Source organism: Phasianus colchicus, chromosome 28 (assembly GCF_987193195.1).
Source record: "Phasianus colchicus chromosome 28, bPhaCol1.hap1.1, whole genome shotgun sequence".
Taxonomy (NCBI): Eukaryota; Metazoa; Chordata; class Aves; order Galliformes; family Phasianidae; genus Phasianus; species Phasianus colchicus.
In genome coordinates, this window is record NC_143463.1 from 369,879 (window position 1) to 385,597 (window position 15,719).

At 53.0% G+C, this 15,719-nt stretch overlaps 1 protein-coding gene across 1 annotated transcript; it reads left to right on the forward strand.

Annotated features, from left to right (window-relative positions):
- LOC149914707 (uncharacterized) lies at positions 1–10,210 on the forward strand (the record flags this gene model as incomplete). Its single annotated transcript, XM_090125824.1, has 7 exons — positions 1–1,791; positions 2,433–2,556; positions 3,034–3,096; positions 3,348–3,434; positions 3,724–4,062; positions 4,369–4,445; positions 9,578–10,210. Coding segments are annotated over exons 1-7 (1,377 nt in total), but the record flags the coding sequence as incomplete, so codon positions are not given.
- Positions 10,211–15,719: the final 5,509 nt, after the last annotated feature.

The following is a 15,719-nucleotide window of genomic DNA, read 5'->3' on the forward strand; positions in this document are numbered from 1 at the left end:
TTTCTTTTGATTCATTTTGTTTAGTACTTTCTTACTTTTCATCTTTTAGATTCCTTTCTAAAAGAAAAGATAGAATGGGAGACAATAATTAAAGAAACAAAACCTGCTTTGAAAGCCATGGGGCCGGATGGATTGAACCTTGGGGTGCTGAGGGGGTTGGCAGACGTGGCTGCCAAGCCGCTCTCCATCATCCTTCAGCAGTCCTGGCTAATTGGGGATGTGTCCTGGCTGTCCCTGAACGTGTTTAAAGAGCTCTGGATGTGGTGCTCAGGGACATGATTGAGTGGTGGGTTGTTAGAGTTAGGGGAGTATGGTCAGGTTGCGGTTGGACTCGATGATCTTTCAGGTCTTTTCCAACCTGATCCATTCTATGATTCTATGGATTTAACAGCAGCGTTCTTGTGGGAGCTGCATTGAAACTTGCAGTGTCTCTGGGTCCCCAGAATTACTTTCTCCAAGCTGATTCGTAGGTGCTGGCACTTCTTTAAAGCAAGAGCAGCTGCTGATGGGAGGAAGGTAGTTCAAGCTCATGAGCTCTGCAGCATCTCCCAGGATGGTACCAGAGGAGGCAGGAATGATATTGCAGAAGATGAGAAGCTCCCCAGCAGGAAGCCAGAAACCCTGCGGGAGAGTCGGAGCACATGTGGATGCCCAGGAGGTAATGCAGCCCCAGTATTTGAGAAGCGCGTGGCCAAGGAGCTGCGGCCCAAGAACAGAGCTATTCCGCCTTTGCAGAATAGCTGGCATCCCAAGAAGGACTCGTCTGTCCTTGTAAAAAGCAGGGGGAGGGCACGTCCAAATGCTTGCTGGTTGCTTGGGAGCTCAAACCCTCCAAGCTGGAGGCAGCCTGGGGGTAACATCTCCTTGGTCCGATTGTGCAGCACCTGAGCAAGAACTGGCTGCATGAGGGTCATCTTAATTTCTCTGTTCTTTTACTTAAATAAACCCGTTGGGAGACCGTGGTGTTGGTTTCCTAAAATTTGGATCTGGGAGGTGAGCACGCCCTTTGCTTATGATGGAAGCACAGAAGTGATGCGGGCACTCGCTGAGGTCACAGTCATCGCCGAGGTGGGAGCGTTTGTGGCACAGCCGGTGAGCAGAGCTGGTGCTCTGGTGAGTGTGCTGCACGCAGAGACTGAGCTGTGAGCTTTCCTTGAGAGATCACCCTGCGAGAGCCCGTCGGAAGCACCGCTGCGGCGTGTGCGTGAGCTGGGCACAGCTCAGGCTGAGCAAGCCGAGCAGGTGAGCTGGGTTTGGTGCTGGGTGGTTGCCGGGAGGTGTCTCAGCAGGAAAGCTGGGCTGGGGTGGGCACGCTGCATCAGCCCTCATCCCGGCTGGCGGTGAGACAGAGGGAGTTTTCTTCAGGACAGCAACACCAGCCATGTGCTTCAAGGCGCGTAACTATTGAGGAGATGGAGAACGCTTGCTGTCAGAAATCATGGCAGCTGTACAGGAGCTGGGTGTATTTTGGGGACAGTCCTTGTAACCAGCTGGTTTCGAGACATTGCCCTGCCCGAGAGTCTAAACTGCACAGCAGAAGAATGCTGGGAAAATGCTTCTTCCTCACTGTTTTTCACTTGCAGGTTCTTTCCTTAGGGTTCCTTTTTCCTTTCCAAAAGGAGATTTTGGGGATCGAGGCACTTGAAGAGAGAGTGAAGCCAGCTCTTTCCAACAGTGCGGGCAGTCCCTGTGGAGAGGACCCCGGGAACTTGAGCTTCCCCTGAGACGTTCCCCAGCATGTCTCAGCAGGGAGACGGACGCAGTTGCCATCGCTGCTTTGCGCGTGGAAAGGTATGGCTGGGTTTCTTTCGCTTGGGTTTCTCCTTTCTCTGGTTTTGGAGGGGAAGGGGTGGAGCAGGGGGAGCCCTGCTGGTTCTTTGTTAGCTCAGTAAGCGGCTGGGTTGTGCACTTGCAGCAACAGGACAGCATTGCCAGGCTCCTTAACCTGCTGGGGCAGGGTGGGATCAGAGAGCGGGCACTGCCCTCCTGCCAGCTGCGCCTGGTTATGGTTTGCCAGCTGCCCTGGGTTTCTGCTGAGAAGTTTGTTCTAGCTGCCTGCAGTAGTAAAGGGTGGGGAAGAAATAGTGGTGAAGAGCTAAGGCTGTGTACGGTAATTTTGCATGGGTTGAACTGTGGCACCTGAAGTCACTGTTTCCCTCGGAATAATGCTGGTGTTTGCAGGTGTGTTGGTTTAACCCCCCGAAGTGATGTCTGAGAGCGCCCGTCTTCTCCACCTGAACGATGAGAAAGCTGGATATGCCCAGAAATTGCAGCGCGTGCAGATGTTGTGAATGCGCTCCCAAATGTTTCCGTTAGTGATAACTAACGTCTCAGCACTCTGATACCCACCTCTGGCACCATCTGGAACGCTGCATCTCTTTGCAAACGTTGGGTGGCCGTTTCCATGGCCCTTCCTTTATTTCTCTCCTCAGAAGCAGCGCGGTGCAGTTCCCTGTGCTAGGGAGCAGCACCCAGCAGGCTGCCAGAGATCCAACAGCGCCTTGCAGCGCACAGAGGGACGCGATGGGGACGGACCATCCTTAGCACCACGCAAAAGTGAGTCTCTGCAGTCCTCTGTCATGAAGTATGGAAGAATGCATTTTAAGTATTACTTCTGAGCGGTGCAGCACTGCAGGGATGTCCGGTAACCATGGTGGAAGCATTAGAGAGGCCGACAGCAACAGATGGCAGCAGTGAGACAGAAGTGTGTGTGTAAGTGGTGGTGCTCAGAGCTGAGTGCATTCCCTGTAGGGACAAAAAATCCGTGCCTCGACTTTTGCAGCTGATAGCGTTTTGTGTGCTGACGCAGCTTTGCTCTGCAGCATGCAGAGCTGTCAGGCAGACTGGGGTTCCTCTGCTGCCACCTGAGCGGGAATGAGAGCAGTAGTGCTTTGTGCAAGCGCACTGCAGTTTAAAGATCAGTTTCTGTTCTGGCTGTAGAAGAGTGTCTTTTGGTTTTTGTGGTGGACGTGGGCTAACAGGACAGTGCTGCTCCTGGTGTCTGTGAAATCAACACACAATCTGTTGTTGTAGGGACGGAGCCTGCGCGTCCATGGAATGGTGCTGGGCTTGGGGGGAAACGGAAAGCCTCCCCAGGTAAGAAGCTCTTGTGAGCTGTGGTGTGGGTACCTGCCTCTAAATAGGGCTGCATGAAGGGCTGTGTGGGATGGAGGAGAAAAGAAGGGGCACTGCAGATCTGTGCTGACTGCAGAAATGGCACAGCGTTGTAGCAGCAGAAAGGCCAATTGAAGAAACTACGCTTGAGGAGCAGAAGTTTGTGGTTGGCTGTGCTAAAATGCTCCTCCAAAGAGATGCTCTTCATGTCTTTCTTGTTTCCTTTCTGACAGAAGCTGATGCAAGCAGGCTTGCAGTGAAGCGCAGCCTTGCAGGAAGCCAGGGGAGGAGCATGGAGTGTGGCACAGCCCCCAAGAGAGGTACAGACACACAGCAGCATCTGGGTTTGGTGCACTGTCTTTCTAGTTAGGCTTTCTGTCTGTCCTTTCCTGGGACTGCTGTCGTTGCGTGTTGCTTGAGATCTTAATCCCTGGGGATTACAGTTGCCTTTCCTGTCCCAATTGGAAATGGCCCACAGTTCAGCCAAGATCCCAAGGTCCATTGCTGTGAACACTCGAGAGTTCCTAGCATTGTGGCCCATTTTGCAGACCGAAGGCAGTGTGTGACTCTCTTTTAATCTTGCTGCTTCCCCTTGCTTGATTTGAACAGGGAGAGGTGCTGAGCCAAACGGCAAGATGTACGCGAAAGCTCCTCTCCAGGCTCCAGGAGGGCTTCCTGGAACAGCAGGTCCCAGCAGAGGGGAAAGACCTTCCCCTGCAGTTGACAACCACTCCCTCTCCAAGACCATGGCTGCAAGAAAGCGCAAGGGAGTGGAGGAAGAGGAGCAAAAAGCAGAGCTGTGGCCTGCCAAGAAACAAGTGAAGGTGGAGCGCGATGGGGAGAAGGCTCAGAGCCCACATCAGAGCAGAGGCGGTGTGCCAGCTCCAGCAACACACCCTGGGCCTGCCCCAGCGCCGACTGAGCGGTTCCGGACCTCAAAGCGAAGAGGTAGGAAGGTGCTGCAGCTGCCCTGGTGAGGTGCTTCCCTTATCAGGTGCATGGAGTTTGCTTAGGATTTGCTTTGCTTTCTCCTTCTCTCTGCGGAGAGGGGAAAAGAGTAGAAGGCTGCCGAGTCCAATGGCAAGGAATTGCCAGAAAGTGTAACCCTCTCTTTTCCCATGAAATCCATGACGGCCTTCTACTTGTCCCACTGGAAATACCCTTCCCTGAGAGGCTTCCTAGCCTGTTTTCATGTACCCATGTTTCCGCGGTTTTGCTGTTGACAAACTGAATTTCTCTCCTCTTTCTCTATAGCAAGACGACAACGACAAAAAGAGAGGAGAGCAGAAATGAAGAAGGCTGCTCTGAGAGCTGCCGCTGCACGTGCAGAGGTGAGTCCTCGGTGAGCACAGACACGGCTCTTGTTGTTCTCTGTCTGTCAGACGTGAAGGGGATTGTAGAATGCTGGGGGAAGCGGTGTCCTACTTTGACGCTCGCTTTCTTTCTTTCCAGTCCTCCACAATGAACAGCCTTGTGGAGATGATGGAGAAGCTGCAGCTGAAGGACTGAGTGGAGGAGCATCAGAAGGCAGCGGCTTCGTGGCAGCAGCCCAACTTGGCACTCTGGTTGCAGTCCATCAATAAACAATTGGAGCTTTGTTTTCACAAAGAGCGCACGGCCTGATTTGTCCAGTGGCACTCAGTGAGCTGCTGCACCACCTCCTCGTTATTCCACTCGCGGCGCTGGGTCAGAACTCCCACATCTCCATCAGGGGATGCTGCAGGTTATAGAAGCAATGGATGCACCAGTCCTTGGCCCTGCCCATAAACGCACTGCCTGCAAAGCACGTGCACAGAACTGCGAGTAGCACGGCCTGAGCACAGGCGCGCTGAGTTAGAGAACAGCTGTCTCGAGCTGTCTGAGTTTCTCGGGGCAGCACTGAGCAGAAGTGAGCGTGTGCCCCTCACCCTGCAGGCGTCTCTGTTGGGGGAAGAGAGGCTCCGCCGGCTGCCTGATCCCGGAAGGCAGAGGTGTTCTCCTGACTTCTCTGCAGTGCTACCTTGCCTCATTGTCCCCCCTCTCTTCAGCCGTTTTGATGCTACTTTTCATCCTTTGGGCAGAGCTTGAGTCACTCTCATCATCGCACAGCTTTGTACTGAGCGGTGTGGAATTTTCTGGCTTTGCTCTTAAAAGCCTAGGCTGAAAACTGCAGCGTGCATGCTTAGTTTACATGGGGACATGGGGGGGGACATCCCCTAACCCCCATTATCGAAAAATAAACCTTAATTGCAAAAGTGAGGGGTGTCAACCCCCGACCCATGGGAACAAAGTGGTCCGTGGGGGTGACACTGTGGGGGTGTCCCCATCTCCAGTACGTGACACCACCAGGGTGCCATGAAGGTGTCCCCAACTTTGGTGGTGTGACAGCACAATGCTGTGTCCCCACTTCTCCAGGAAGTCCTCCAGCTGGTTACAGTGTCCCCAGCTTCGGCTCAACGTCCCCAGGGGGTCCTTTTGTCCCCTCTGCATGACGGTGACACCCGATGCTGGCTGCCGAACGCGACACCCGATGACGATGACACCGCGTCACGGCTGTGCCACGCTGGTGTCACACAGTCCCCTCTGGTGGTGGCACAGAGTTCACCACCGTGCATGTCCCCATCCTCATGTCAGACGATGGTGACAGCGCCAGAGGACTCCAGTGTCACCAGGTCCAGCTCTAGGCGGGCCTGGAGGGGTGACAAAGAACAGTGAGAGGCTCAGTGACAGCATGGTGACAACGCAGAGCTGCCTGTGCCTGGCCCCATGCGGTGGTCAGAGTACAGGGAATGGTGTCACCCGATAGATGGTGGTACACAAGTGATGGTGACACCAGATGACGGTAACAACAGTGACAGCCAGGGATGGGGACACTGCGTCACGGCTGTTCCACATCGAGGTCACCCTGTGTCACGGTGTCACCTGAAGACAGTGACACTCAACGACTCCCACTGGCATCCAGTGAAGGGAAGAACCAACAATGGTGACACCACCGACCCCATGTCACACCCACAGCAGACCCCACATGTCCCCCAACTGTCCCCAGCTCCCCTCCCTGTACACTCCTCGTCACCTCTTCAATGAGGATGGCACCACTCTGCAGTTGTGCCAGTCCTCTTCTTGGTTGCAAGTGTCCCATTTGGTTTTGTCATCCAGTATTTTTGGGAGAAAACGTGTGGTAGTTCTAAGAGAAGGGGTATTTCTGGGAGAAAATATCCTCTTTTTGGAAGAGAAGGTGAAATTTACCACTGAAATGTGGTATTTCTGGGAGAAAATGACATACTAGGTATTTCTCAGAAAACTGCTGTTTCTGGGAGATAGTAGCATCCTTGGTTGGAAAATGACAGGTGTTTGTGAGAAAGCTGGTATTTTGGGAAAAAAGGCCGTATTTTTAAGATGAAGCTGGTATTACTGGGGGAATATGTCCCGTCTTTGGGAGAAAAGTGGTCTATCTTGGAGAAATGTCGTGTATTTGGGAGAAAGCTGGTCTATCTGGAAGAAACTGCCATTTTTCTGGGAGTAAGTGTGATCCTGAGGAGCGTCAAGTAGTATTCTTGGGATGAAACATGAGGTATTTCTAAGCGTAGTGGTATTTCTGGGAGAAAATGTCTTGTTTTGGGGGGAAAAGATCACATGTATGTGAGAAAGCTGGTATTTCTGGGAGTAAACGCCATATTTTTAGGAAAAAATGGGTATTTCCCGGATAATCGGTCACATAGTTAGGAGAAAAGTGGTCTATCTGGGAGAAAATGTCCTTGTTTTTTGGTGGAAGAGATCATGTGTAGGGGACTAAAATAGTGTTCCCGGATGAAAATGTCACGTATCTGTGAGAAAAGTGGTATCTGTGGGTCACAGTGCTGTTCCCCAGGGGTCGGTGCTGGGGCCTGTCCTCCTCAAGATCTTTCTTGATGAGCTGAGGGCACTGAGTGCACCCTCGGGAAGTTTGCGGATGACACCAGGCTGGCTGGAAGTGTGGATCTGCCTGGGGGTAGCGAGGCCCCACAGAGGGATCTGGACAGGCTGGAGAGCTGGGCTGAAGCCAATGGGATGAGTTCCAACAAGGCCAAAGGCCAGGTCCTGCGCTTTGGCTGCAACAACCCCAGGCGACGCTACAGGCTGGGGGCGGAGCGGCTGGAAGATGCGTAGAGGAAGTGGACCTGGGGGTGTTGATGGATGCTGGGCTGAAATGAGCCAGCAGTGTGCCCGGGTGGCCAAGAAGGCCAATGGCATCCTGGCCTGCATCGGGAACGGTGTGGCCAGCAGGAACAGGGCAGTGATTGTCCCCCTGTCCTCAGCTCTGGTGAGGCCGCACCTCGAGTGCTGTGTCCACTTTTGGGCCCCTCACTGCCAGAAAGACATCGAGGCCCTGGAGCGGGTTCAAAGAAGGGCACCAAGGCTGGCGAGGGGTCTGGAGCACAGAGCTCACGAGGAGCGGCTGAAGGAGCTGGGGTTGTTCAGTTGGAGAAGACCTTACTGCTCTCTAGAACTACCTGAAGGGAGCTTGTAGAGAGCTGGGCTTCAGCCTCTTCTCTCGTGTCACTAGTGCCGAAAAACAACATTATAACCCACAAATATCAGTGTTCTCCCAAATACACGATGTTTTCTTCCGGAAAGATCACTTTTCAATCCTAAATATGACAATTTGTTCAAAAAATGCGATATTTTCTCCCGGAAATACAAGCATTCTCCAAAATCCATGATATTTTCTCCCAGAATGCCAGCTTTATCAGAGATATATGAAATTTTCTTCCAAAATTATGATATTTCCTCCCAGAAATATCAGTTTCCTTAGAAATACTTCACGTTTCCTCCAAAAAATACAACATTACAATACCCCCTCTTCCCCATAATGTGTTACTTTCTCCAGGGAGTCACAGTTTTCTTAGAAATACCTCATGTTTTCTCCAAACAATATGACATTACAGTCCTCAGTATGACATTTTCTCCCAAAAATAGGACATTTCCTCCCAGAAATACCAGTTATCTTTACAAAAATAGGACTGCAGCCATTGGAGATCTGCTGGAAGGACAGACGGCCAGCTCCAGGAGCTCCAGGAGGCTCCTGGAATGCAGCCATGGTCACTTTGTGCTCCGGGCGTTGGGCAGACCGACCAGAGGTGAAGCGTGGCTGGATCTGCTGCTCAGCAGTGCGGAGGAGATGATGAGTGAAAGGCGTTCAGGTTGGGGCAGCCTGGCTGCAGTGAGCACGGCTTGTGGGGTTGGTGATCCGAGGGATGTGGGCATGGCAAGGAGTGGGGCAGGACCTGAGCTTTGGGACGGCGAGCTTTAAGCTTTCACGGGCTGATGGCCCAGATCTCTGGGGATCTGTCTGTAAAAACAAAGATGGTGAGCAAAGCTGGCTGCTCTTCAAGGCTGCCTTCCCTTCTGAGAGCACAAGAGCTCTCTGTCCCTCTGAATAGAAAGCAGAGGACGCAGGAAGCCCATCGGCTCGGCGCAGACCTGCTGGGCAGCTGGGGGCAAAGCAAGGAGCAACGAGCTCTGCTAACAGGCCGTGTCACCTGGAGCAATACAGGGCTAACAGGCCGTGTCACCTGGGAAGAATACAGGGATGTCTGGACCTGCAGACGTGGGATCAGGAAACACAAGGCGCAGAACTGAACTTGGAGAGGGACGTGAAAAACAACAGGAAGACTTTCTACACGTGCATTGGCCAGAAGAGACAGGTCAAAGCAAGTGTGCCTCCTTTGTAAATGTAAAAGGAGAACTGCCCGCAACAGATGGAGAGAAGGCTGAGGTACAGAATGTGTTCTGTGCCTCGGTCTTCACTGGCAGCCAGGATTCCAGAGTTTGTCACGTCCCTGAGCCCTGCATCCATAAACCTCCAGGTGGGGACCGGGGTGGTAAATACCCCCTGCTGTGAGGGCAGAGCAGAGAGACTGCCTGATGAGATTGAACGTGTGCAAGTCTATGGAGCAGATAGATGGTGAGATGTGAGACTGAACGTGTACAAGTCTATGGGCAGGATGGCGTGCATCTCAGGGCTCTGAAGAAGCTGGCTGCCGAGTCGCTCTCCATCATATTTGAGAAGTCGTGGCTGTCAGGTGAGGTCCCGGATGCTTGGAGGAAGGGTCACGTCACTGCCGTTGGCAAGAAAGGGAGCAAGGAGGACACGGGAACTACAGGCCGGTGAGTCTCCCCTCTGTGCCTGGGAAGATGATGGGACAGATCCTCCTGGATGGCATGCTCGATCACATGAGGAGTGAGCGTGTGATCCGTGACAGCCAGCACGGCTTCAGCAGGGGAAGTCATGCTTAACCAATCTGGTGGCCTTCTGTGATGGAGTGACGGCATCGGTGGACAAAGGGAGGGTGACTGATGTCATTTCCCCGGACTTGAGCACGGCCTTTGACACGGTCCCCCACCACAAACTGATCTCCAAACCAGAGGGATGTGGATTTGATGGGTGGACCACTCGATGGATAAGGAATTGGTTGTAAGGCTGCAGACAAAGAGTGGTTATTAATGGCTCTATGTCCAGGTGAGGCCGGTAACGAGCGGCATCCCCCAGGGCTCTGTCTTGGGACCGGTGCTCTTTAGCGTCTTTATCAATGACATGGATGGTGGAATCGAGTGCACCCTCAGCAAGTTTGCTGACGACACCAAGCTGAGCGGTGCGGTTGACACGGCTGAAGGAAGGGATGCCATTCGGAGGGACCTCGACAGGTTGGAAAGGCGGACCCGGGTGAACCTAATCAGGTCCTACACAGCACAGTGCAAGGTTTTGCACTTGGGCCGGAGGAATCCCAGGCATCCATACAGACTGGAAGGAGCGGTCCTTGAGAGCAGCCCTGTGGAGAAGGACCTGGGGGTCCTGATAGATGAAAAGCTTAGAATGAGCCAGCAGTGTGCCCTTGCAGGTGGGAAAGCAAATGGGATCCTGGGCTCCATCAGAAGAGGGGTGGCCAGCAGGGACAGGGAGGTGATTGTCCCCCTCTACTCTGCTCTTGTGAGGCCCCATCTGCAGTACTGCGACCACGTCTGGAGCCCCCAGTACAAGAAAGACAGGGAGCTGTTGGAGAGGGTCCAGAGGAGGGCCACAAAGATGATCAGGGGACTGGAGCACCTCCCTTATGAGGACAGGCTGAGGGAGCTGGGCTTGTTCAGCCTGGAGAAAAGAAGGCTGCGGGGTGACCTTATTGCAGCATTTCAGTACCTAAAGGGAGCCTACAAGCAGGAGGGAAGTCAACTCTTGGAAAGGGTAGAAAACTGCAGGACGAGGGGAAATGGTTTGAAGTTGAGGGAGGGAAGATTTAGGGTGGATGTCAGGGGGAAGTTCTTTACAGAGAGAGTGGTCAGGTGCTGGAACAGCTGCCCAGAGAGATTGTGGATGCCCCATCCATCCCTGGAGGTGTTCAAGGCCAGATTGGATGGGAACCTGGGCAGCCTGGTCTAGTGTGAAACGTGGAGGTTGGTGGCCCTGCATGTAGCAGGGGGGTTGGAGATTCATGATCCTTGAGGTCACTTCCAACCCTGGCAATTCTGTGATTCTCCTATTCTGTGTCTTCTCCCTGATGCCAATTGGAAGTGATATCCTTTAGTCTTCAGTATAACAGACATTCTGTGACTGTGCTTTAAGACAGTCTCCCTTGAGCGTTTTAGTTGTGCTTGTTTAGTGCTCGTAAAACCAACTGTGCAAGTGCTGCTCTCCTCCCCATTGTGAGGGGATTGCTGGCAGGAGCTAAGCAGTTCCCACAGGCACATCCAGCAAGGAGCTGCCGTGGCAGATGGGCGGGTGGAGCAGCTGTCTTCCAACCTGTCCACTGCAGCAGTTGGCATTCTGTAAGCTACTCTTCCCCAGTTTGCAGAACCAGTATCAAAAGTTGATACTCTTTTGTGAAAGAGTAAATGGGAGTTGAAAAAAGAGGCAATATGACATTCCTGACTGCAGATAAACAACAGCACAGATGCTGGTCACCGCCGCAGAAAAAGCTGGACTTGTTAATGAAGCAGCTTATCCATCTGTGCTGGGATTTTGTACAGCTGACCTCACCTGCCTCTCATTCCTTGCCATCGCCCCCTTTTTCTTCTAAGGTGAAAAAGACAGCCTTATTCTTTGTGAGTCCGTAATTGTGATCGTTTATTGATTGAGTACAACCAGATAAGACATGGAGTGCCAAGTTGGGCGGCACTCGCAGCGCTACCCTGTAACATCACACACTGCAGCTGCTGCCTTCTGATGTTCTTCCTCTCAGTCCTTCAGGTGCAGATTCCGCATCATTGCCACAGGGCTGTTCATTATAGAGGACTGGAAAAAAACAAAGCAAGTGTAGAAATAGGACAGAAACAATCTAGGGAGACCTCATTAAGAAAGTCTGAACAGTAAACTTCCACAACAGCCCCATGCAGAACAGCAGGTTACTGCCATTCAGATCACTGACATTACTTCCCATAACACACAGCTTAGCTGCTGTCCCCTCCCTTCCCTACCTGAGCTGCATGCCCTTCCTTTTCCCTACCTGAGCTGCTGTCCCCTCCCTTCCCTAGCTGAGCTGCATGCCCTTCCTTTTCCCTAGCTGAGCTGCATGCCCTTCCTTTTCCCTACCTGAGCTGCTTGCCCCTCGCCTCCTTTTTCTTGGTGCTCTTGCCTTTTCCTGCTACTCACTCCCAATCTCAACACTTGCCTGCTCTGCTTGCTGCTCTGACAAGTGCCTCTTAACTCTGCTCGCAGCTTCTCTCCTTCTGCATGCCCTTCTCTATTCCCTTCTCATGCCCTTCAGGCTTCTGCTCCCCTTGCTGAGCAAGCCCATGCCCAGTATCTCCCCTTCAACCTCCTCCGCCCTTTGCCTTTCTCCACACAGACGCTTGCTTCTGGCCAGCACTCCTGCCCGCTGCCTAGCCCACAGCCCGCATCTCTTGGGGAGACAGCAAGGTGGCCTGGAGCTACCCACACCTCCTCCCGGGCACGGCTTCTCAGCTTTGCTTCAAGCCCACAAAAAGCCCCAAGGAGCTCCTCTTACCTTTGGGCTCAGCTTCTTCTCCTGCCGTGCAGCTCCTGTGCCAGGCCGGGGCTCAGCTCTTCCCACACTCCACCATTCCTGCAAGATTGCTTTCTCTCATTCACTGCCTTCCTTTGCTTTCCTTTGCCCTGCTACCCTTAGCTTCCCTACTTGCTTCCTCTACATTTACGTGCACCGCTTTGTACTTCTGAGTCTCTTCTTTGCCTCTTCTTTCTCTATTTTCCCTTCAACCCTCCCCTCCCCCCTCCCTCCCATTTTTCCCTTCCTGCCCTCCCCTCTCTCCTCTCCCCCCCTCCTTCCCTTCCCCTCCCCTCCCCTCCCGTACCCCCCCTTTTCTCCCTTTCCCCTCCCCTTCCCCCTTGCCTTATGGCAAACTCACCTTTCCTGCTCTTCACTCCCTCCTTCTTCAATCTCCTGCCTTTTGCTGCTACTCTCGCCTTGCTTTCCCTTGCTGTGCTCTGCTTTGCTTTCTCTACATTTTGGCCATCCAGTCTTTTCTCAGCTGTTATTCTTGACTGTTTACCTGTTTGACCTTTTTGGGCTTTTTTCTTTTTCTTCTTTTTTTATGCTTTCATTTCTTTTTTCATTTCATTGCACTTGTTCTTTTTTTTTTCTCTTTTCGTTCTTTTCTGTCTTCTTCTATTTTTTCTCTTTTTCATCTTGGTTTTCTTTTTTCATTTTCACTCTTTTTTTCTTTTTTTTATTCTTTTTTTCTTTTTTTTTCATTGCCGCCTGAGGGGAGAAGAGCTCTGAGCCGGCTGCCAACGGCCGTTCCCGCGCGCCGCGCCTCAGCCAATCGGAGCCGGCGCCGCTGCCGCTGACCAACGAGAGCCCGGGGGCGGGACGGACCGGCACCTGCCCAATGAGAGCCCGCGGGCGGTGCGGCGTTGCGCTGCGCTGTTGGTGGGAGGAGCGCGGCAGGGGGCGGGCCGTGGGTGGGGCCTCGGGGTGCGCCCTACTGCTATAGGGGGTGCGAGATGGGAATGGGATTGACAGGTGGGAGGTGGGGCTTGGATGTGGGGTTGGGATATGAGGTTTGGAACTGGGCTTGGGAGCTGGGGTTGGGATGTTGGATGTGCATTGGGATGTGAAATGTAGGGTTGGGGTGTGGGGATATGGATATGGGGTGGATATGGAATGGGAGATAGGAAAATGGAATATATATGGGATGGGCTTGGGATGGACATGGGACAAACACTGAAGAAGGTGGGATGGATTGGGGATGAAATATGGACACGGGATGGGATTGGGATGATAGTGGCATGGGATAAGTAGATGGAATGGACATGGGATGCATGTGGGGATAAGGATTCGGAATGGCTATGGATATAGGGTTAGGGATGGGGATAGGATGTGGGGGTATGGATATGGGATGGGTTTGAGATGGCTGTGGGGTGGATATGATGGATATGGGATGGGATAACGTTGTGGGATACGGACGAGGGATGGCTACGAGATGGAGCTGTACTGGTTATGGGGCCATAGGGGCGATGGGGCCAGGATGCTGCAGTCACCTCTGTCCCCAGAGTTCATCCCCAGTGTGACACATGGAGCCCCACAGCCGCTGCTCTGCCCTTTATCACTTACATGGGGAGGACATCCCCCAACCCCCATTATCAAAAATAAACCTTAATTAGAAAAGTGAGGGGTGTCAACCCCGCCCCATGGGAACAATGTTTTCTGTGGGGGAGGGCACAGATGGCTTCTCCAGAGGGCTGTCCCAAACTCTGGGGGGTGTTCACAACTCTAGGATATGACACCACCAGGGTGCCATGAAGGTGTCCCAAGCTTTGGGGTGTGACACAGGGATGTCCCCAATTTTGGTGGTGTGACATTGTCATGTGGTGTTCCCACTTCCCTGGGAAGTCCTCCAGGTGGTCACGGTGTCCCCAGCTTCGGCTCAATGTCCCCAGGGTTTTTTTTGTCCCCTCTGCATGACGGTGACACCCGGCGCCAGCTGCCAGGAGTGACGCCCAACGGTGATGACACCGCATCACGGCTGTGCCACGCTGGTGTCACACAGTCCCCTCTGGTGGTGGCACAGAGTTCACCACCGTGCATGTCCCCGTCCTCATGGCAGACGATGGTGACAGCACCAGAGGTTTCCGGTGTCACCGGGTCCTGCGGTAGGCAGGTCTGGAGGGGTGACAAAGAACAGTGAGAGGCTCAGTGACAGCATGGTGACAGCGTGGTGCCGCCTGTGCCTGCCCCCATGTGATGGTCAGAGTACAGGGAATGGTGTCACCCGATAGATGGTGGCACACAAGTGATGGTGACACCAGATGACGGTAACAACAGTGACAGCCAGGGATGGGGACACTGCGTCACGGCTGTTCCACATCGAGGTCACCCTGTGTCACGGCGTCACCTGAAGACAGTGACATTCAGTGTCACCCAATGGCATCCAGTGAAGGTGGCACCCAACAATGGTGACACCACCAACCCCATGTCACACCTGCACCAGACCCCACGTGTCCCCCGACTGTCCCCAGCCCCTCTCCCTGTACTCCTCCTCGTCACCTCTTCAATGAGGATGTCACCGTGCTGCAGTTGTGCCACCATGGCAGGGGGGACAGCTTGGGACAGTCACGGACAGCCAGGGTGACAGCATCCAGGAGCTGTAGGATGCTGATGGGGCTCTCGATGGGGCTCACTATGTTTAATGATTTAATTCGGGCTGGGGTCCAATTTGCTAAGATTGACCGCCAGCCCAACCATGTTCTTCTCCAGCTTTGGAGACAGCTAAAGGACAACCAAAAATTTCAGACCTACCCTAAGAAACCAAGGGTAAGGGTTACAGAGAGAATGCCAACAACAACATGGAACTTAGAAGATTTCATTGTTGCTAATAGAAAAAAATCTGAGGGTGGGGCGTCTCCCACCCCGGGAGTGTAAGGTGTGTATTGCCCCAGTGCAGGAATACATCTTGGGCATAGATATTCTATGGGGTCTGGCTCTCCAGACAACTGTGGGAGAGTTCAGACTTGGACAGAGATGTATCCGTACCCGGGCAGTGCAGGCAATATTAAGAGGCCATGTGAAACATGGGCCTATTTGCCTGCCGAAACCGCGCCGGATTACTGATGTAAGGCAGTACAGACTCCGGGTGGGCAAGATGAAATATGGGGAACGGTGCAGGAATTAGAAAAAGTGGGCATTGTAAGACCTGCACACAGCCCATATAATTCCCCCACACGGCCAGTGCGAAAGTCGGATGGCACGTGGAGAATGACAGTGGATTACAGAGAGTTAAATAAGGTCACGCCGCCTGTTCATGCGGCCATAACCAACATTGCCTCCCTAATGGACACATTGAGTAGGGAGATAAAAACCTATCACTGTGTCCTGGATTTAGCAAACGCGTTCTTCAGTATCCCGATTGCTGAGGAATCGCAAGATCAGTTTGCGTTTACGTGGGGAGGCAGGCAGTGGACCTTTCAGGTCCTGCCACAGGGGTACGTGCATTCACCAACGTATTGTCACAATCTAGTGGCGTGTGACCTGGCTGATTGGAAAAAACCTGATGATGTTAACCTGTATCATTATACTGATGATCTCCTGCTGACATCCAACTCACTGGAGGCATTAAGGCAGGCGGCAGATTCATTAACCGCCTATTTACAGCAGAGAGGATGGGCTATAAATCCC